Genomic DNA, 19,902 nt, shown 5'->3' with positions numbered 1-19,902 from the left:
AAGAGTAAATCAAGTCCAATAAAGTCCTTTGAAATTTTTGGAGGTCTCTTGAGACAGTGAAACAAGGGATTTCTTCAGATTAGTGATGTCAATCTCTAGCTGTTTGATGTTCTTGTCAATGGCCTGTCGAAGGTCTGAGTAGTATAAGTTCGGAGGCCAGCATCTGGATTAGAACTTCTAACAGCAGACATCACGGGTGATTCATTTTTACCTGGAAAGGAAAAAGAAGGGAATTCTCAGGGAGATTTCTCTTTTCTGGATGTCAGTTGTTATTCATCTTATTTATGGCTGGCCCTGGCTTTGTGGGGGTATCTATTTATTTCATTAATCTTTTTGGTAGCCATTTAGCTGTGCCTTCTGTGGTATCAAACGGGCATATCAATCCTTGGTCTCATAAGAGAACTGGGTCGGGGACATTCCCTTTAAGGGTAAGAGGGTCCTTCCACATAGTTGTGGCATAGTTTTTATTGGTCTCGGTCATGCCAGAGGCAGTCAGCAGCAGATTTGCCGTGAGCTTTCAGTTTTAAAGAGTTAAAAGTGAACAAGACATGATGGAGAGTATTTCGGGGGATTCCTTAGGGGTACCGTTCTCCCTCTTTTGTTTTTAAAGCCCATTTTTCAGAGTTCTTGTAAAATCAGGGCAGAAGTGCCAACAGCCGCTCCTTCTACACTCAGAGTCATGAAGACACTATTTAAAGAAATATAAATCTCTATTAATAATCTCTTTTATCAAAGGACCGTTATAGAACAGCCAACAACTAACCAGACTATATAATATGTCGATTAATAATACCTTCTTCTACTTTTTGTGAGATTACTCCTTTTTTGTCAATTGTTGAGGGAAATTAGGATTTACATTTCTCTTGAGAATATTAAACAGAGACTTAAATTCTTTTGTGGAGAGCTTAAAATAAGATCTTAGCCAATTAGCATCTCCTAGAAACTTTTGAAAATAATTTGAAATAAATAAACTATCTTTTTTTTGTTTTGTTTTCCAGACCCATTATCTGTTTTTCCCCCATTGGATATTTTACGTATTTACCTTTCAATGTTATCTCCTCTCTCATTCTCCCCCAAAACCTCTTACCCCATACCCCCTCCTCCTATTTTTATGAGGGTGTGCTCCGAACATCCTCCCAGTCCCATCTCCCTGCACTCAAATTCCCCAGCACTAGGGAATCCAAACTTTTGGGGACCATGGCCCTCTATTTCCGCTGATGTCTGACAAGGCCACCCTCAATTACCTATACAGGTGGAGACATGAGCCCCTCTCTTTGTGCTCTCAGGCTGGAGGTTTAGACTTTGGGAGCTCTGATTGAATCTTTTGATACTCCTTCTAAAAAGGTCCAAAGCACCCACACTTTGGTCTTCCTTCTTCTTGAGTTTCATGTGGTCTATGCGTTGTGTCTTAGGTATTGTGAGCTTTTGAGCTAATATCCACTTATCAGTGAGTGCATACCATGTGTGTTCTTTTGAGATTGGGTCACCTCACTCAGGATGATATTTTCCAGCTCTATCCATTTGCCTAAGAATTTCATGAACTCATTGTTTTTAATAGCGCCACAAGTGTTCTTAGTCACTAACTACACTGTCTCTTTTTGTCTTGCTTCCATTATTCCTTTCTTCTTCCCTCCTTTTTTTCCCCTTTCCATTTTCTTAAGATAGAATCTAAGTTATGTAGTTATGTAGTTCAGGCTTGCCCAAAACCACTAGGCCAAAGGAGCTCTCTGTCCCCTCAAAAGAAATTCACTGCAGCAACCTGGTGTAAACACTAGATAGGGCGCAAATGAAGTGCCTTATAAATCCAAATTTGGAAGTAACAATTTCACTGTATTGATCAATGAGATTCTTATGAGTAGGATCTATTTGTGCTGGTACTTGGGTGAAACTTAAAGATTCTTTAAAACTCATTTGTTAAGAAGTTGAGATACTCTAGGCACAGATGGCTCATTCTCAAATGTTCAGAGGATAGAAGATGTATATGGAGAAGGAGGCTTAACCTTATGTGGTTATCATATGGTACGTGGTGGGTAAGGACAGGATATGGCATGAGAGTTTGTATTCTATACAGTACTGTGGAGAATCTTAAAGGCTTGATAAAGACTTTAGAGTTTTATTCAGATGTCAGGGTAGCCAGTTAAACTGGACAAGATTGTTGTGACAGACCAACTGCATTGCGGCAGGTGATGGTGGACAGGCTAGGTGTCGGGTGACTGAGATAGTGAATAGTCTACCGCCTAGTAACAGTACTAGGCAGTGAAATTAGGTATGAGTAGCAACACAGTTCCTTTCAGCATTATTGCTGCTTTTGTCATTTGGTACAGAAAGAGGAGATTTGGGCAGGAGAGAGTGAATAGAGAAAAGGTATTTATTACAAGGAGGTTGCAAAGTATAAGAAGTAAAGAAAGAACTGTGGTTTCCTTATAAAAGTTTGAATGATTTCTTTTATAAAACTTAATAACAGAGAATTAATTAAAACAGTATACCTGGTAGTAAGGAAAAAATAGTAAGAACTTGAAAGGCATTCCAAGTACTAAATCAAGGTAATCACTAATTTATATTGGCTAAATTTGCTAGTATGTTGTAGAAGATAACAAATAGCTGTTAATTCATTGATTAGTGGATGATGAATTCAGAAAATAATTACTATATCTGAGAATTAAGAGATTTTCAAAGTGGAGTTTTGGTGTTTTATATCTTTTAGAATAAAAAGAATTACACTTCAAAACAGTTGAACATAAAAGAGCTAGAAAGTGAATATTCAAATTAAAGGTCAAAATATTCAAGTAGAATTTAAAAATATTAAGTTAAAACTGTCAAAATATTAAAAATATGTGACTTTTAAAATAGTTTTTCTCTGTTTAATGTGTTTCATGAATCTGTGTGCTAATTCTGAGGATGCATTATTTAACGAAAGAGACATTTCTTTTTTATACTTGAGAGCTATTTTTAAATTACTGTGCCTAAAATTTATCATCAAAGGAGCAACCACAATTAAATTAATGTAATAGCAAATTATATAAATTAATTATGTAGTTTTATTTAGTAGTTTGAGGTACCAAGATAATAGATTGAGTTTCAGGTTGGAGAGATATTAACAAATTTCCTTCTCTAATGTTGTGTGTAAAACTCTGGTATCTGAAATGTATGAGGTTTTCCTACTGGTCATAGTGAGGTAGTTCTTGATGTATAACTTTTCTTAGTTTGCTACTTTACCACTGAAAGAAAATTAAAATTGAATTTGTAACATTGAACTTGATGTTAAGACAAATTCTGGGATCTTTTTGAATAAAGTTATGAAGTCAGCATTTTCTGTCTCTAAAGTTTTCAATATGTACCTTTTTAGGTGGGAAGAGTGCTGTGCTCACCGCACTCATAGTTGGTCTTGGTGGAAAAGCAGTTGCTACTAACAGAGGATCCTCTTTAAAAGGTTTTGTGAAAGCTGGACAGAAGTAAGTGGTTCCTATATGAGTTTTGTTTTGTTTTTTTGTCATTGTTTTTAATTCTTCCTTCAAATTCCTTCCCTACAGAAGTTTCCCCTGCTTTCTCCACCCAGTCCCTCTTCCTCATGTCCCCTCTTTCCCATATCTACCCCTCCTCCTCCATTTCTCTTCAGAAAAGGGCAAGCCTCTCAGGGATATCTGCCAAACATAGTATGTCAAGTTGTAATAAGACTAGGCATATCGCTCATGTTAAGGCTAGATGCTTTTATTCTCTACTAAGAAGCATGCTTTAGAACCCTGGAAAGTAGGTATGTACACAGGAGGGGTTTTGTATATTAGTCCTTCCTTCTGCCCTTGTTGTCAGCATGGCCTTCTATTCCTTATTTTCTAAGCAGATAGTTTGTATTACTTGATACCATGCATTGCCCACTTAAACTTGTTACTTTTGTGGAAGAAATGGCAGCAGTAAATAGCAAAGAAAATAATTTGGGGATTACCACAATATGAGGAACTGTCTTAAAAGGGTCACAGCATTAGGAAGGTTAAGAACTACTGCTTTATTATAAAAGATGAGTGTGTTATCTGGGAAGGTAGACCTGAGAAGTGGGTAGCCAAGTTCACAAAGTGAAAGACTTGGGGCCATTAATTTAAAAGTATGAAATGTTATTTCAGACTTAATTTTCTTTTTGTCTGGCTATTTTTCTGTGTGTATGTTTGTGATCTTCCTTCTTTGGGTTTCCTCTCCCTCCTCCCCAGTCTTTTTTCTTGCTTGGCTCTGTCTCGCTCTGTGTCATCTTCATTCTGTCTCATATGATTACTGAGTATGTGACTTTCATCTATGGAGTTTGTGTTTCCTTTCTTATTCTTGGTCTTAGCCACTCAGTTTATTTGTGTAGATGTTTACTAATATTTTAGTCGAGTATGTGTGTAGAAAGGGAGGTTTGTCTCTGTCTCTGATTCAGACAGTGACTGGGGTATGATGTGGCTGTTTCTGTCAGCTGGTTAGATTCACTTCCCTAAAGCTTCTGTTGTGTGCTCCTGTGTTTTTCTTCAGACTTCATCGTCTCACCAGTTTTCTGGTTTCTGTGTTGAGCCCTCAAAGCTGTAACTAATGAACCATCATTTTTTGACTAGGTCATGTTGAAATTTGAATTAAGAAAAATTTATTTTGACATCATTTTTTATTTGCAGAAGTGTTGCAGAGATAATATAATGTTCTATATTTGTTGCCCAGCTTCCCTAATGATGATCAAGGGTCACTAAGATGTTCCTAAGGAAGCTATGTAATTCACATAAGTGCATATACTTCTTGACTGATGTGTATAGGCTTATTTTCCTGAACTTCAATTTTGAAAAAGAACCTGATTATTCCATGCAGGCTTACATATATTCTACCCAGGTTTTTGAAATGGGGATATGAACTGATAAGTGGCTAGGTCCATCTTGCCTAGATGGGGATGGGGAAATAGACAGGAAAACTGATATGTACCTCCTGTCATATCTGTAGTGTAGCGTGAAGCTCATTTTGAATATTTTTTCCTGCATTTCCTGTAAATGTTAAAGGATGGGGTTTATTGATAAATTCATAAGAAGTTTGTCAAAGATTTTGTGTAATTGCTAATTAAAGTAGTTTTTATATGAGATACTTATATGAATTGGGAAATACTGCCTGCTTTTATATGTTAAACAATTAAATATTTGTCCTTTTACTAACATGTTTTTCTGCCACTATTATTTTATTGGAAGTTGAAGTAGGAAAATAAGTTTGATTTTAATGTATATATTTGTTTGTTTTTCTGAGACAGAATTTCTCTTTTGTAGCCTTGGCTGGCTTGGAACTCTCTCTATAGATCAGGCTGGCCTTGAACTCACAGAAGATCCATCTGCCTCTGCCTCTCAAGTGCTGGGATTAATGACGTGCACCACCACTGCCCAGCTAATGTATATTTTTTAGACACACACACAGACACATCTTAGATATTCTTCTACTATGATAAAACACCATGACCAAAACAGTTTATAGAAGAAGTCTTTAATTAGCTTATGGTTCAGAGAGCTAGATTCCATAATGATGGAGCAAAGGCATAGTGGCAGCAAGAGCTAAGAGCTTACATCTTGATCTATAGATAGGAAGCAGAGCACTGGGAATCATAAATTATTTAAGACCTCAATGCCTTCCCTCAGTGACACTTATTCCAACAAGGCCATACTGCCTCTAATCCTTCCCAAACAGTTCCTCCAATTGGGGACCAACTATTCAAACATGAGCTGATAGGGACCATTCTCATTCAGACCTCCAAATTCCACTCTTCTCATTCAGACCTCCAAATTCCACTCTGACCATAGCTCATAGCCATATTAGTGCAAAGCACATTTAGTTGAACTTGCTCTTAAGGAACAAGCTAGAGTGCAGCACCTTACCATGACCTCTGCATCAGCTCCTACTTGCTGGTTCCTGCCCTCCTTTCTTCAGTAAGACTACAGTATGGAAGTGCTTTTCTTCTTAAGTAAAAGACTACAGTGTGGAAGTACTTTTCATAACTTGCTTAGCCTGCTTGTTTGAGAACCCATGACTACCAGCCCAAGAATGGTACCACCCACAATTTCCTCAGCTCTCCCCTATCAATCGCTAATAAGAAAATGCCCTACAGCTGGATCTTACAGTGGTTTCATAGGCGAAGAGCAACAGCAGCCTTTATAGCAAGTTCAAGACCAACTGAAAGTTACCTTGTCTTGGATGAGGGGGGAGAGCGCTCTTATCAGTATGATCCTTGTTTATGTAATTTACAGTTGTCAGGTAGTATAATGCTAATTATAACTAAAACTTTTTGATTTTTCAAGACAAGGTTTCTGTATGTATTCCTGACTGTTCTGGAACTCTGTGTATACCAGGCTGGCCTCGAATTCACAGAGATACCTTACTCAGCCTCTAGAGTGCTGTACAATTTAGTACACCACCATCGCCTAGCTGAAAACCCAAAACTTATACAAACACAATTTTGCTGTTTTGCATACCACAGTCAATTTTCGGTGATTGTTCTCAACTTTATTTTTCTGTCAGATAGAGTGTCTTTGACAGACACACATAATAGCGTAAGACCCTTGCTAATCTTCAGAAGCGTTAGACTGAGTACTTAGGGAATTTGACAGTTTCATTCATCTAATGGAATTGTCATGTGCCGTCCTGTAACGTTGGTTAACCTGATTGTTTCAGCTCAGCGGATATCTCAATAACACTCAGGAACAGAGGAGACGATGCCTTTAGGGCAAGTGTGTACGGCGACTCTATAGTTGTGCAGCAGCACATTAGCGTGGATGGAAGTCGGTCTTACAAACTAAAAAGCGAAAAAGGTTTGTTGGTTTTCTTATTTCTTACAAAACGTTAGTGATTAGTTCAGAAAGTTCTTGTGATTGTCCCTACAATATCCTCCTAGTCTCTTGAGATCTTGTTTGTAACCTGCTTGGTTGTAAAAATAGTTACACACACACACACACAAGTATGTGCATATATTAAACCTAGTTGTTGCTATAGGACATAAAGTCAGTACCATGTTTAACAATTAATTTGAAGTAAACTGTCATTTTGTCTTCAATTATAGATTTTCTTTCTTCCCCTCTTGATCTTTACGCCTTAGAGCTCTCAGAAAGTAGGAAAGGGCACAAAGGGGGAGGGAAGTATTTAGTTATTAAAGAAGATAAAGGCTGGGAACCACAGGAAGAAATACGTACCATTACTGCACGTGGGCTTTTTCCTTCCTCTATTTGGACAGTGACTTGTGTGTCACTCTAATGCTACATATATTTACTGTGGTTTTTTTGTTTGTTAAATTGGCATGCCAAGAGGTGCTCAGTATTTGCCTTTTATAGATAATTGTATGTTTTCTCTGCATTTCACATGGAGACTTGTCTTTGTGTTTTTATAAACAGGCACTGTGGTTTCTACTAGGAAGGAAGAGCTAATCGCAATTCTTGACCATTTTAACATCCAGGTAATTGCTAAATTTGTTTTTCAGATTAATTAATGAAACTATCATTTTATTGGCATGTATATAAGTAAATAAGATGGCTTCATGAGTAAATTGATAAAGAATATGTACTCCATTTTTAGTGAACCCCCTTAAATTTGACTAATTCAACTCATTTTTAGTGCATTGTTTTTGTTAACATAGTCAAGAATATCTTGTTAAAATTTATTTTAATAATGGCATAAAATTTCTATGCAGTATAAATTTCATAACTACTCAAGAGGCATGAACTATGGTGGTGCTGCTGATCCAGGGTTGGTGGCAATGTGTCTGACAGTAACACTGGGTATTATTTTCAAGAAGTCAGATATAGTCAGGAGGTAATGGTGCATACCTTTAATCCAGCACTTGGGAGGCAGAGACAGGCAGATGTATCTCTGTGAGTTCAAGGCCAGCCTGGTCTACAAAGTGAGTTCCAGCACAGCCAGGGTTACATAGAGAAACCCTGTCTCCAAAAAACAAGCAAACAACCAAAAGAAGTCAAATATAATTAAGATCTAGGAAAGGATTGCAGAACATTTTTCTTGCGCTCTCCCTCTTTTCCTTCCTTTGTTTTTTGGAATAAAGACTCAGTATGTAGCTTTGGCTGGTCTGGAACTCGTTATAGGTCAGGCTGAGATCCTGTTTCTGCTTCCCCTTCCAAGTGCTGGAATTAAATATGAGCACCACTACACTGAACTTAAGGATGTTTTAAAGCAATAAAAAGCACCAGAATTTTACTTAAAAGGGGATGTTTTTTAAAAACATTGGTTTACTTTAGAAATTAACAGTTGTCATTTTAATGGTAATAATGAAAGTTTAAGTTTCTTTTGTTATACTAGTCCTGTATGATCAACCTGTGAATACCATTTTTAGCATTATATTTTGCTTCCTTACTAGTACCAGAGCTATGATTAAATAAGTACCTGAATCTTTTAAAGCAAAATTTGTGTTTAAAGCCTTTTTATTTTATATATCTTAGTAGTCAATTGTAATTTTGTTTAAGCTATAGTTTATTTAAAATAACTTTACTCCAAATGTTAAATAATATATTTTTCCATTGTTTTTCTATTATCCTCACAAAATTATAAAGACATGAGAAATCTTAAAGCACTGCTGTGAAAAAACAGTAGTTGCCATCCCAGTACTGATCACAGATAACTGGGTTGAACTTCTTTTGTGTAATATAAAAGCTCACCATGTAGCCCAAGCTATCCAACAGGGGTAAGGATAGATAAGGATGCAAGACGGCTGACTCACAAGCTATATTTACATCCATTGTCCTTTGATGTTGGTAACATTAAATGTTAACCTGTATAAAAATGAAAGCCTATTTTTTCCTGTGTGTGTGTGTGTGTGTGTGTGTTATACAGGTACATAAAGTGTGTGAGTGCTTGTGTGGGTGCTTGTGTGGGTGCTTGTGTGGGTGGAGGGCCAGAGTTGACACTGGATATCCTCAGTTGCTTGCAACTTTATTGAGTCAGTGTTTCTCACTGAACCTGAAGCTCGTCAGTTCCTGCTAGTCTACCTAGCCAGCTTGCCATGGAGGTCCTTTGTCTCTGTCCCCTAAATGCTAGGGTTAAAGTTGGCAGCTTCCTGATTCACTTTTTACATGGGATCTGGGGGTCTGAATTGCTGTTCATTTGAGTGCATAGCAAGTGTTTTAGCCACTAAGTCATTTCACTAAGCCCCGAAAAATTTAAGAAAAGTACCTAAGACGCTTCTTGACCTTGTATGTTCTGTAGTAGAATATTGAATATGACTACAATATATTTTGGTATTGTTCAGTTTTGAAATATAACTCTGTGTTAAAAATGTGTAACTTTGTTTTTTTATTAGTCTTAACATTATAAACTTTTTTATTATAACTCATCTTTCTTGATTGACCATTTGGTTTGGTTTAAAGCATTAAAATGAATATTTTTTTAATGCCTTTGTTAAAAAATTTGTTTCAGGTGGATAATCCAGTTTCTGTTTTAACACAAGAGATGAGCAAGCAGTTCTTACAGTCCAAAAATGAGGGAGACAAATACAAAGTAAGAGATTAAACTAAATACAAACCTAACTAAGGTCATGTTTTCACATATATATAAAAACTTGCTCATATAATGAGTATTGAGGTTTTTTCCTCCTTCAGAATCACACACGTAAAATAATATTGTAAGAATAGATTTAAATTGCCAAGTAAGATGTAAGTATTGGGCTGGAGAGATGGCTCAGCGGTTAAGAGCACTGACTGCTCTTCCAGAGGTCCTGAGTTCAGTTCCCAACAACCACATGGTGGCTCACAACCATCTGTAATGGGATCTGATGCCCTCTTTTGGTGTGTCTGAAGCCAGGGACAGTGTAACTCACATACATAAGATTAAAAAAAAAAAGTATAATTTTTTATTTTTTTAAATTTGAGTTTTTATTCTAAAATAATAATTATTATTTTTTCAAATAACATTTGAGGAAATATGATAGAATGAACAATTGGCCTATAAATAACCTAACAACAAACTTTAAACCGTTTAAAAATTTAAAAATTTGTTCTTGGTAGTTTATACGTATGCTTACATATTTAGTGCCTTTTGTGTAACTGTTTTAGAAGTTTTGAGGGCCAAATTTTCTCCTTGTTTTTACACTACAAGCCTACAAAATCCTAATTGTATTTTTGTTTTTGCTGATATAGTTCTTTATGAAAGCAACCCAGCTCGAACAGATGAAGGAAGATTATTCATATATTATGGAAACAAAAGAAAGAACAAAGGAGCAGATAAATCAGGGAGAAGAGGTATGTAAATACTGTAAATCTTTTTGAGATGAGTTCAGTTCCTAAAGTGCTTAAGGTAAAAATATCATAAAATTATATTCCTATTTATATATCTGTGCCTTCATCTAATGAATGGTATTTTTATTGCATACTGAAGTATATGACATTTAATTTTTATAACTAAGGTACTTAATATCTTAATTTTTTTGTTTTGTAATAATGGGTGCGTGTGCGTGTGTGTGTGTGTGTGTATGTATTCCGCTTTTAGACTAAACTAGAAGATAGTATCTTATATTGTATCATACTTCATGTATAACTACTTAATTGTGCAAGGCATCACTGGTTCTCACTATACATAGTTTGAAAATGTTATAGTTATCTTGTTGGGCACAAACTGCAAGCTGATGTTAAACATAATAAGCACTCGTAATATGGTGGCTCATCACACCAATAAGATCATTCTGTGAGAGGCTCTAGTGGTTTGCTAGCTGCTGTCACATTGTATCTTGACATTTTAGCCTCTAGGCTAATTGCTTGAATCTTTGCCTTGGCTTGTTTTATTTGTTTGTTGTTTTGTTTTTTGTTTTTTGTTTTTTTGAGACAGGGTTTCTCTGTGTAGCCCTGGCTGTCCTGGAACTCTGTAGACCAGGCTGGCCTCGAACTCAGAAATCCGCCTGTCTCTGCCCACCAAGTGCTGGGATTAAAGGCATGCACCACCACTGCCCAGCTTTGCCTTGTTTTGTTTTTGTTTTTTGTTTTTATTTTTCAGGACAGGGCTGGCATGTCTGGAACTCACTCTGGAGACCAAGCTGGTCTCAAACTTAGAGATCTGCCTGCCTCTGCCTTCCTAGTGTTGGAATTAAAGGTGTGTGCTACACCGTTTTCAGGTGAACCTTTGAATTTTTAAATCACTCCCATCAGTCATAATCCTGTTTCATTTTTTTTAAAACAACATTTTGAGTGGCTTTAATGGTAATTATCAAGGAGGAAGTTGGTTATATTAACTAGAAATATAGGAGTAAAAATCTGATCTTGATAACATTTTTGAGTCCAAATATGTAGTATATTTTATTTAGACCACTCAGGAGAGCAGGAAAGGCAGCCCTGATCCATGAGAAGTAGTCATGGGAGCCATATAAAGCAAGGGAAGAGAATGGAGAAGGAAGTGCTCATGGCTGAGAGATGTAAACAGTGAGAGAGCTTCCTACTGTTGAGTTACAAAGTCTTCACAGATGTCTGTGGCAGGGTAGGTTTCAGTAGTGAGAAAAATAGGAGCCAAATTTGTAGAGCTAGGAAATGGAGCAGATACAGATAGTTTTCATGAAACTTGGCGAGAAAGGAAATACTTTTGGAAGTGGAGTAGCGGCCATGGATAGAGAATAGTGGTTTTGTTTTTAAGTGTGAAAGAGAAAGGAGACAGTAGGGTCCAAAACAGGGAGTGGATGGAGACTAGACCTTTTCAATAACCAGGCCACCTTTCTTTTGCAACAGTCACTGCAGATAACTTCTGTAGATTTGAAAGTGACAGTGGTGAAAATTGCTGAGCTTTTTCCGTTTGCTGATTTGCACAGCCTCTGAAGGCAAAGGCAAGATGAATTAGTGAGAAAACAAGGAGGCAGTGTATGTAAGTTTGGAAGGATTTGCTGGTAGATGGACATGATCTTAGAAAAAGGAAGGTAAATTGGATAGGGAATCAAAGCAAATTTTTAGCTTTAAGGCCTGGTTGAATATTGATAGGAGAACAACCAGGAACATCCACACAGGTGTAAGGAATGTGAGGTCTTGGAGCCACCTAATAGCCTATTCTAATGATAGGGTAGTATGTATTTGTTTCATTTATTATTAAAAGATAATTAGGACTTGTTTGATTTGGGGGATTAAATTTCTTCTCTTTTCAGTATCTGGAATAGTTTCTGGATACTTGTTATGCTTTCTTGGAAGGTCAGGCTTGTCTAGCCTTTCAAGGAGGATTTAGGATAGGGATATATAGATCGGGAATTGAGAGGGGAAATGAGAGGGAAGCTTGAGGACTGCTGTGGTCTTGAACAATCTTTTCCTCTTAAGATTTGATCATTTTATAGTGCATAGCTTAGCACAATTAATGTACTTAGCATAATTGTACAAAAACTTGGTTTTTTTATTTTTACTTTAGTGAAGTCATTTTTCTAACACTTTTGTGTAGTAATAGTTTAGGCATCATTTTAAATACCAGATACACAAAATGTTTACTTCTGATGTTAAAAAATATTTTCTATTTTTTTCTTTTAAGCGACTTACTGAACTAAAGCGCCAGTGTTTGGAGAAAGAGGAACGTTTTCAAAATATTGCTGGTTTAAGTACAATGAAGACTAATTTAGAGTACTTGAAACATGAGATGGCTTGGGCAGTGGTAATTTTCACTCTTGTTCATCTATATTCATATATAGCATTCACAGACTTCATTACTGTTAGTTGTAATAATTGGTATATGATTGCGTTTCAGGTTAATGAAATTGAAAAACAATTGAATGCTATTCGAGATAATATCAAAATTGGAGAAGAGCGTGCGGCCAAACTTGACAGGAAAATGGAAGAGCAGCAGGTACTTAGAGCTTCCTCTTCTAAAGATATAGTTAGCCAAGTCATGAGATTGCTGGGTCTGGTTATGACCTATGGTTATCTGTGTATTATCTGTACTCAAATCTGTTGAACTTGGATCAGACCTGTGCTTTTCCAAAGACTGCTTAGCAACTGCAACTGCCAGTTTAGAAAGAATTGTATTTGGCTGGAATAACTCTGTCTGAGGCGCGGGCTGCTGACTGGTCACACTTGTGGACAATGGGACTTTGCTAAGAAGTCGAAGCATAGACCACTTGAGAAATGGAGAGGTACCGAAATAACTGTCAGGTACAATAGCACTAGTGTTAGTTGTCCGAAGAAATTAGAACCAAAAACTGTAAGGGAACAGTAAAGTGATCCGGAATCTAGATTTCGTGTCTGATATTTCCTGTTGATAGAGTTTGTATTAGATAGCTTGTCAGATTTGTTCAGGTGGATTTTAACCAGAGATTTAAAATCTCATTAGAAACTATTGTATCTGAAAGTTTTTAAAGTTATGAAACGTTTCACATGGATGTCAAAGTTTGATAAAGTGGCAAAGATTTTTTTTTTAAACTAGTCAGCAGGTCGTATCTTACATTGTTGTGAAAGGAGTATAGAGCTTATATACTCTGCCATTTACTTGTTAAAAAATGTAGTTTAGTGGATTTCAGTATATTCACAGGCTGTGCAACTGCTACATAGAGATTCCCTGCACTGTCCTGTTCAAACTGGAACTTGTAGTTACTTTGGTCTTTATAGGTAAAGCTTATTAAAGTTTATTTACTCCAAACTCTTTTATCACCTGATATTAAGTCATAATGATACTCATTTTAACACAATTCTCTGATGAACATATAATTTTACCTTACCGACTAAATGCAAACTTGTATACTAATAAGATAGATATATATGCTTGTTTTTATGTAAAGGATTAAATCTTGGCTCAATATTTGATTCTGTGGGACATACAGCATCTTTAATATTTTTTTTTTCAAGTTGATATCTCGGTGCTCAGTATGCCACCTTTAATAGAAATATGCAGTATGAAGTAGCAAAAGGCTTTTTAGGTTCATTTCAGAAATTGTTGGAAATTTTGTCCTAACCTCAAGGAGTTTTTTTTTTGTTTTTTTTTTTTAATATATATGAGTATACTGTAGCTGTCTTCAGATACACCAGAAGAGGGCATCAGATCCCATTATGGATGGTTTTGAGCCACCAAGTGGTTGCTGGGAATTGAATTCAGAACCCCTGGAAGAGCACTCAGTGCTCCTAACAGCTGGGCCTGGGCATTTTTTTGGTTTGTTTGTTTGTTTGTTTTTGTTGATTTTTAAGGAGAAATTTTTTAATCAGTGTCTTGATTTGTTGTTTTTATGAAACTGCTGTCAGAAACTTGAGCAGTTTAATAGCAAACATCCTAACACAGTGATAATTCATAGGTACAATAATTTGATACAAGCCAGAGAATGCTGTTAGGAAGTTATTAAGAGTCTTTGTTCTCCATGATTAAGCCATTATGTTGCTATAAGAACAGAAAACTATATATAAAACAAAAATACTGTGGTTCATAACATAAAACTCTCAAACCTGAGTTGAGGTTTTAGGTAGATTTGTTGGTGTTATGTGACATAATGGTGTGTATAGTGCAAAGTACATGTACTGTGTGTTTAGAACTAAGTCTACAGTGAAGTTGCATGATCAGCATGGGCAGGCACTGTCAGGAACACCTAGAATAATTTATTATACATTGGATTTTCCTTTAATTTTTGATCACTCGGGAGCATTTTACTGTTACCACAGTTTTTGGCACTTAAGCATTTCATTTACATGATGTCATATAGGGGTACAATTCAGTTTAAGAAGCAATGCTTAATAAAGCGGCCCTTCCTCATCCTACGTTGTATGTCAGTGTGGATTACTTATGTCAGTATTTTATTCACCTTTACTTAAGGAATTTCTACCTGCAGATATGGTTCTAGTATAGGATATAGTCTGCCCCAGCTTTCTTCAAGAGCACAGATGTCTTTACTTTTAAGGGTTCTGTTGTTAATCCATATATGGAAAAATAGTAGCAATGAACAGTACATTTCTGGGCTGTTTCTCACTCCCTCTTCAGGTAATAAATGGAAGTTCAACCCTTCCTACTACTATTATCATGTCTTTAGTTAGGGTTTTACTGCTGTGAACAGACACCATGACCAAGGCAGCTCTTATAAGGACAGCATTTAATTGGGGCTGCTTGTAGGTTCACAGGTTCAGTCCATAATTATCACGGCAGGAAGATGGCAGCATCTGGGCAGGTATGGAGGAGCTGAGAGTTCTATATCTTCATCTGAAGGCTGCTAGCTGAATACTTAACTTCCAGGCAGCTAGGATGAGGGTCTTAAAGCCCACACTCAAAGTGACATACCTATTCCATCAAGGCTGCCTACAGCTTTTAAGAGTGCCATTCCCTGTGCCAAGCATATACAAACCTCAAATTTTGTTCCTGACATAATAGTTCACAATTTTCTCCCAAGCATGTTTATCCTCTTGGCCATACTTCTCAGATTGTGGTGGAAGAAGTTCTTAAGTCCTTCCTTCAGAGGTATTTTCTAGTCAAATAATGAAACCCAGTTTGAGTAATAGATGATCACCTCGTTTTCACAAGCTGGCAGTTGTGAAGAAAGCTGTGGGGCTTTCTTCTGTATAAACATTTGGCATTTCTGTAATAAATTAGAAAGTTGTGGAGATTAAGGACTATTTTATAGTGATAATATATCCTTCCTACCATTCATTTTTTAATTATCAAATTTATTTGTATGAGTGTTTTGCCTGCATGTGTGTCTGTGAACCATGGGCTGGTGCCTATGGAGGCCAGAAGAAATAGTTAGATCCCCTTGAACTGAAGTTACAGATGGTTTTAAGTTACCAAATGGCTGCTGGGAATTGAACTGGGCCAGCTGTAAGAACAGTTAAGTGTTCTTACTTAGCTCCTGAGCCATCTGTTTGATTGCCTAATGTCGTTGTTTTATTTTAACTTTAAGACTTCATCTCATTTATTTACTTGTTATGTGTTTATATGTGCACATCTGTGTACATGCATATGTTATGGCATCCACAGATGCCTTGCATCATACCAACTTACAGAGTTATTTCACTTCAGCATATTCATTCTCAGGTTGAACTTTGGTGGTCAGAATTGGCATTTGGTACCCTACCTGTTGAGCCATCTCTCTTAGCCCGTGCCTGATATCTTTAGTAAAATTAATTTTATTGCAATGTGAACTGTTTCATAATTTTTATCTTTTTCTTTGCATTAAAAAAAATAACTACATTAATTTTTTTTCCCTTAAAGGTCAGACTTAATGATGCAGAAAATAAGTACAAAGATATACAGGATAAACTAGAAAAAATTAGTGAAGAGACAAATGCACGAGCACCAGAATGTATGGCATTGAAAACAGATGTCATTGCAAGGACAAGAGCCTTTAATGATGCTGAGGTGGGAGGAAGTCTTCTAAATTTGAGTAGTAAAAGCTGTTTTAAACATGATGACTGTTGTGTTAGCTTCTCCTTGTCACCCCTTCCTGCCAACACCACTCAGATAGGTTCATTCCCTGTTGTGTAGCCTGGGGGTTTTAGAACTCCATCTATAGACCAGGCTAGTCTCAAACTCAGGGATCCACTTGCCTCTGCCTCCTGAGTACTGGGATTAAAGGTGTGCCCCCCCCCACCGGATCTAGTAATTGTTTTTTAAAGTAGCGTCTTTCTATCCAGATCAAAATATGTTGCATTCACTCATTTAAAAATGTGGTTTTAAATGTTATGAGTGTGCTTTGATGGAATGTGTATTTTTACATGTTACTAAAATACCTTTAATTTTTTTGTTAGGTTTTATATAACCGTTCCCTAAATGAATATAAAGCATTAAAAAAAGATGGTGAACAGCTTTGTAAAAGAATTGAAGAACTGAAGAAAAGGTAGTACAATTAAATTGAATTTCCATATTAACACACTGTAATAATTAGGCACTGTGGAGTGCTGCATCTTTGTGTTGGTTTTAGTGAAAGTTGCTTACAGTGGCTTATACTTTTTAAATCTTTTTTTTATTTAACATTTTTTTTTTCTGTTTGTTTTATTACTCTCCTTAGTACTGATCAGTCATTAGAACCAGAACGATTGGAAAGGCAAAAACGGATCTCTTGGTTAAAAGAGAAAGTAAAGTCCTTACAGGATCAAGAAAATACAGTCAATCAGGAGGTTGAACAGTTTGAGCAAGCCATAGAAAAGGACAAACAAGAACATGTCCGAATTAAGTAAGTTCATCTCTTCTGCATATTTGAATATCATGTAGTTCTGCTGTTATATGAGGAGAGAGAACTTTTTTTGTGATAGTAATAAAGATCCTTTTGAACTTGGTGTCAGTGAGGCTCTCTCTCATTGTGTAATCCTGACTGACATGGAATGCTCAGCAGAGAACAGCTTGACCTCCAACTCAGAGATACACTTGCCTCCCAGGTGCTGGGATTAAAGACCTGTGTCACCATACCTGAACTGATAAAGATGTATTAAAATTATGTTTCTAAGACTTGTACATTTTAGCAATCTGGGGGACTCCCAGTCCATTACTGTTGTATCACTTTTAATGGGAATTTTGAGAACTGCTGACTACTGTCTGGTAACTCAATTATTTGTAAATAAAAATCTCATTTTTAGCATAGCAAGATTATTGGTTAATATGGAACTAATGTGGACAAAGCCCTAATATTTGTGAATAACTTAGTACATAATGTATTTCCTTTATCTGCTTTTATATTTTAGGAGAGAAGATATAGAAGTGAGACATATACTCAACTATAATCAGAGACAATTGAAAGAACTGAAAGATAGTAAAACTGATCGACTAAAAAGATTTGGTCCCCACGTTCCAGCTCTTCTGGAAGCAATAGATGATGCTTATAGACGGAGACAGTTTACCCATAAACCTATTGGCCCTTTAGGTATTTGCCACTATTTTTGAGAATATCATTAATCTAAATTCTTAGTTCTAGGAAGTAGTCTATTTAAGCTAGCTATCTATAGATATGTATAAACTTTAATTATACTAAGGGGTTTTGTCAGCAGGGTGGGAGAGACAAGAGTCATGTATCTAGTTTTGAACTCTTAATCCCAATCCTCATGTCTTGGTCTCCTGAGTACCTCAATTACAGGCATGTGTTACCACTCCTGGCTCACATGTTTAAACATAATGATAAAACCACTTTTAAATACCTACCTTTCCTTTTGTTCTTTTAAAATCTAAAACAGAAGAGAAAGAGTTTAGGGAAAGAATTGTAATCAATTAGCCAGATAACCTGTAGGCATGAAGCCATAGTGAAGAGACAGAACAAAGCCAACACTACTCTCGACTCGTGCACTCTATAAAATGGCTTCCTTCTCACTTGTTACTTCATTTAGACCATGTGATCTCCAGTTTAGTCCTCTTTTAGTTCAAAAGTCCCTGCTCATTTATTTTTATTTATTTCTATTTTAGGGTTTTAGAAACTTTTTAGTAAAGTTTTTCTCTGTATTGATCTGTCTATAGGGTCGATATTACTTAAATATTTATAAATCCTGTGATCTTTTTGTGGGGGATCATTTTTAGGTGCTTGCATTCATCTACGGGACCCTGAACTTGCTTTGGCCATTGAATCTTGCTTAAAAGGACTTCTGCAGGCCTATTGTTGCCATAATCATGCTGATGAAAGAGTACTTCAGTCATTGATGAAAAAATTTTATCCACCAGGGACCTCTCGGCCACAGATAATTGTTTCTGAATTTCGAAATGAGGTATATGATGTGAGACTCAGGTAATCAGATAAGTACTGTCTCTGGTTTTGCTTAATTGTGTGTGCAGTTGAAAAGATGTTTCATAGGATGCTTGCAGAACTATTTTCTTCTAAAGGGGATGATAGTCAAAACTCTTTTATCATCTTTAGCCCTCCACTTTATATAGAGAAGACTGTGACCTTGGTACAGTGCTGTATACCTATAGCTCCAATTACTCAAGAGATACTTTGAACCTAGGACCTAGAAACCCAGTGCAAAATTAAAACAACAAAAAAAGGTGAAATAAAATAAACACATGTGTCCGAGATTGCATTTTGAAATTCCATCTTCACTTTTGTCAAAATAATACTATTTCTGATTATTTTGTAAGTCTAATGCTACCTCATTCAATGTTGAGTAAATTTGTGTAGAGACATTTAATTACCTTTGGTACTTAAGAAATTAGTTCAAACAAAGTGTGGCCTAGGATAAAATGTAGACCTGGCTTTATGAAGTCTTCAGGCTCAACAGGCTTAACCTAGGAGGATGAGTTTTGGTGAGACTGAGAGATTAGAGAAATGATAGTTTCATAAACCAGGTCTGGGTGATGACAAAGTCGGTGTTTTAGTTGGTATCAAGTACAAGGTGCTAAAGTTGTTGAAGCAGTGGAATGATCTACGTTCTAATATTTGTTTTATTGTTGACCAGCTATTGATAAGAGCCTTGGGTAGGTCTAATAATGTTGAGCTGACTGAAGTGTTCCAAAGAAGACTTGTTTATATGTGTGTGAAGGACTTTGTAAACTACGGACGAAACATTAATATAACAATGATACATTTCAATGTAAAAAAAGATCACCGATTAGAACATTGACTATATCAGATACCTAAGGTGCATTTTATTCATTTATAAAAGGATTGTTGGTTAGCAAGCTCTCATGACCTGCTTGCCTCAGTGATGTGCTTACAGCTCTGTCCAGCTTTTTATGTGGATACCGAGCATTTGAACTCATATCTTCATGCCTGAAAATTAAGCATTCTTGCTGAGCCATCCCCATTGCTGTTATTCAGTAAAATAGTTATTGAGCTATTTAAGATATGTTTTAATTAACTAACTTTTATGTTTGTGTATATTTATAGGACAAATAATGACTTAGAAATTATAACACTATAACTACTATAATCAATTTTGAGAATGATGGTTGTGAGTCTGAGTTTTTTGTTTTGTTTTGTTTTTTTCGAGACAGGGTTTCTCTGTGTAGCCCTGGCTGTCCTGGAACTCACTCTGTAGACCAGGCTAGCCTCGAACTCTCGAACTCAGAAATCCACCTGCC

At 36.3% G+C, this 19,902-nt stretch overlaps 1 protein-coding gene across 2 annotated transcripts in view; it reads left to right on the top strand.

The window, feature by feature from the left end:
- Positions 1 to 19,902, top strand: part of Smc6 (structural maintenance of chromosomes 6) — a 57,950-nt gene that overhangs the window by 10,101 nt on the left and 27,947 nt on the right. For both annotated transcript variants that reach the window (XM_028772204.1, XM_028772203.1), the window contains exons 4-15: positions 3,347 to 3,452; positions 6,658 to 6,794; positions 7,371 to 7,432; positions 9,403 to 9,483; positions 10,122 to 10,223; positions 12,472 to 12,591; positions 12,685 to 12,783; positions 16,117 to 16,263; positions 16,653 to 16,741; positions 16,913 to 17,077; positions 17,583 to 17,761; positions 18,406 to 18,610. In XM_028772204.1, the coding sequence (XP_028628037.1) occupies positions 3,347 to 3,452; positions 6,658 to 6,794; positions 7,371 to 7,432; positions 9,403 to 9,483; positions 10,122 to 10,223; positions 12,472 to 12,591; positions 12,685 to 12,783; positions 16,117 to 16,263; positions 16,653 to 16,741; positions 16,913 to 17,077; positions 17,583 to 17,761; positions 18,406 to 18,610 (1,492 nt within the window). The remainder of the gene's footprint in view (positions 1 to 3,346; positions 3,453 to 6,657; positions 6,795 to 7,370; positions 7,433 to 9,402; positions 9,484 to 10,121; positions 10,224 to 12,471; positions 12,592 to 12,684; positions 12,784 to 16,116; positions 16,264 to 16,652; positions 16,742 to 16,912; positions 17,078 to 17,582; positions 17,762 to 18,405; positions 18,611 to 19,902) is intronic.

The sequence above is a fragment of the Grammomys surdaster genome, unplaced genomic scaffold (assembly GCF_004785775.1).
Source record: "Grammomys surdaster isolate TR1022 unplaced genomic scaffold, NIH_TR_1.0 212, whole genome shotgun sequence".
Lineage (NCBI taxonomy): Eukaryota > Metazoa > Chordata > Mammalia > Rodentia > Muridae > Grammomys > Grammomys surdaster.
Note: the sequence above shows the minus strand (reverse complement) of the source record. Positions and strands in the feature narration are given on the sequence as shown.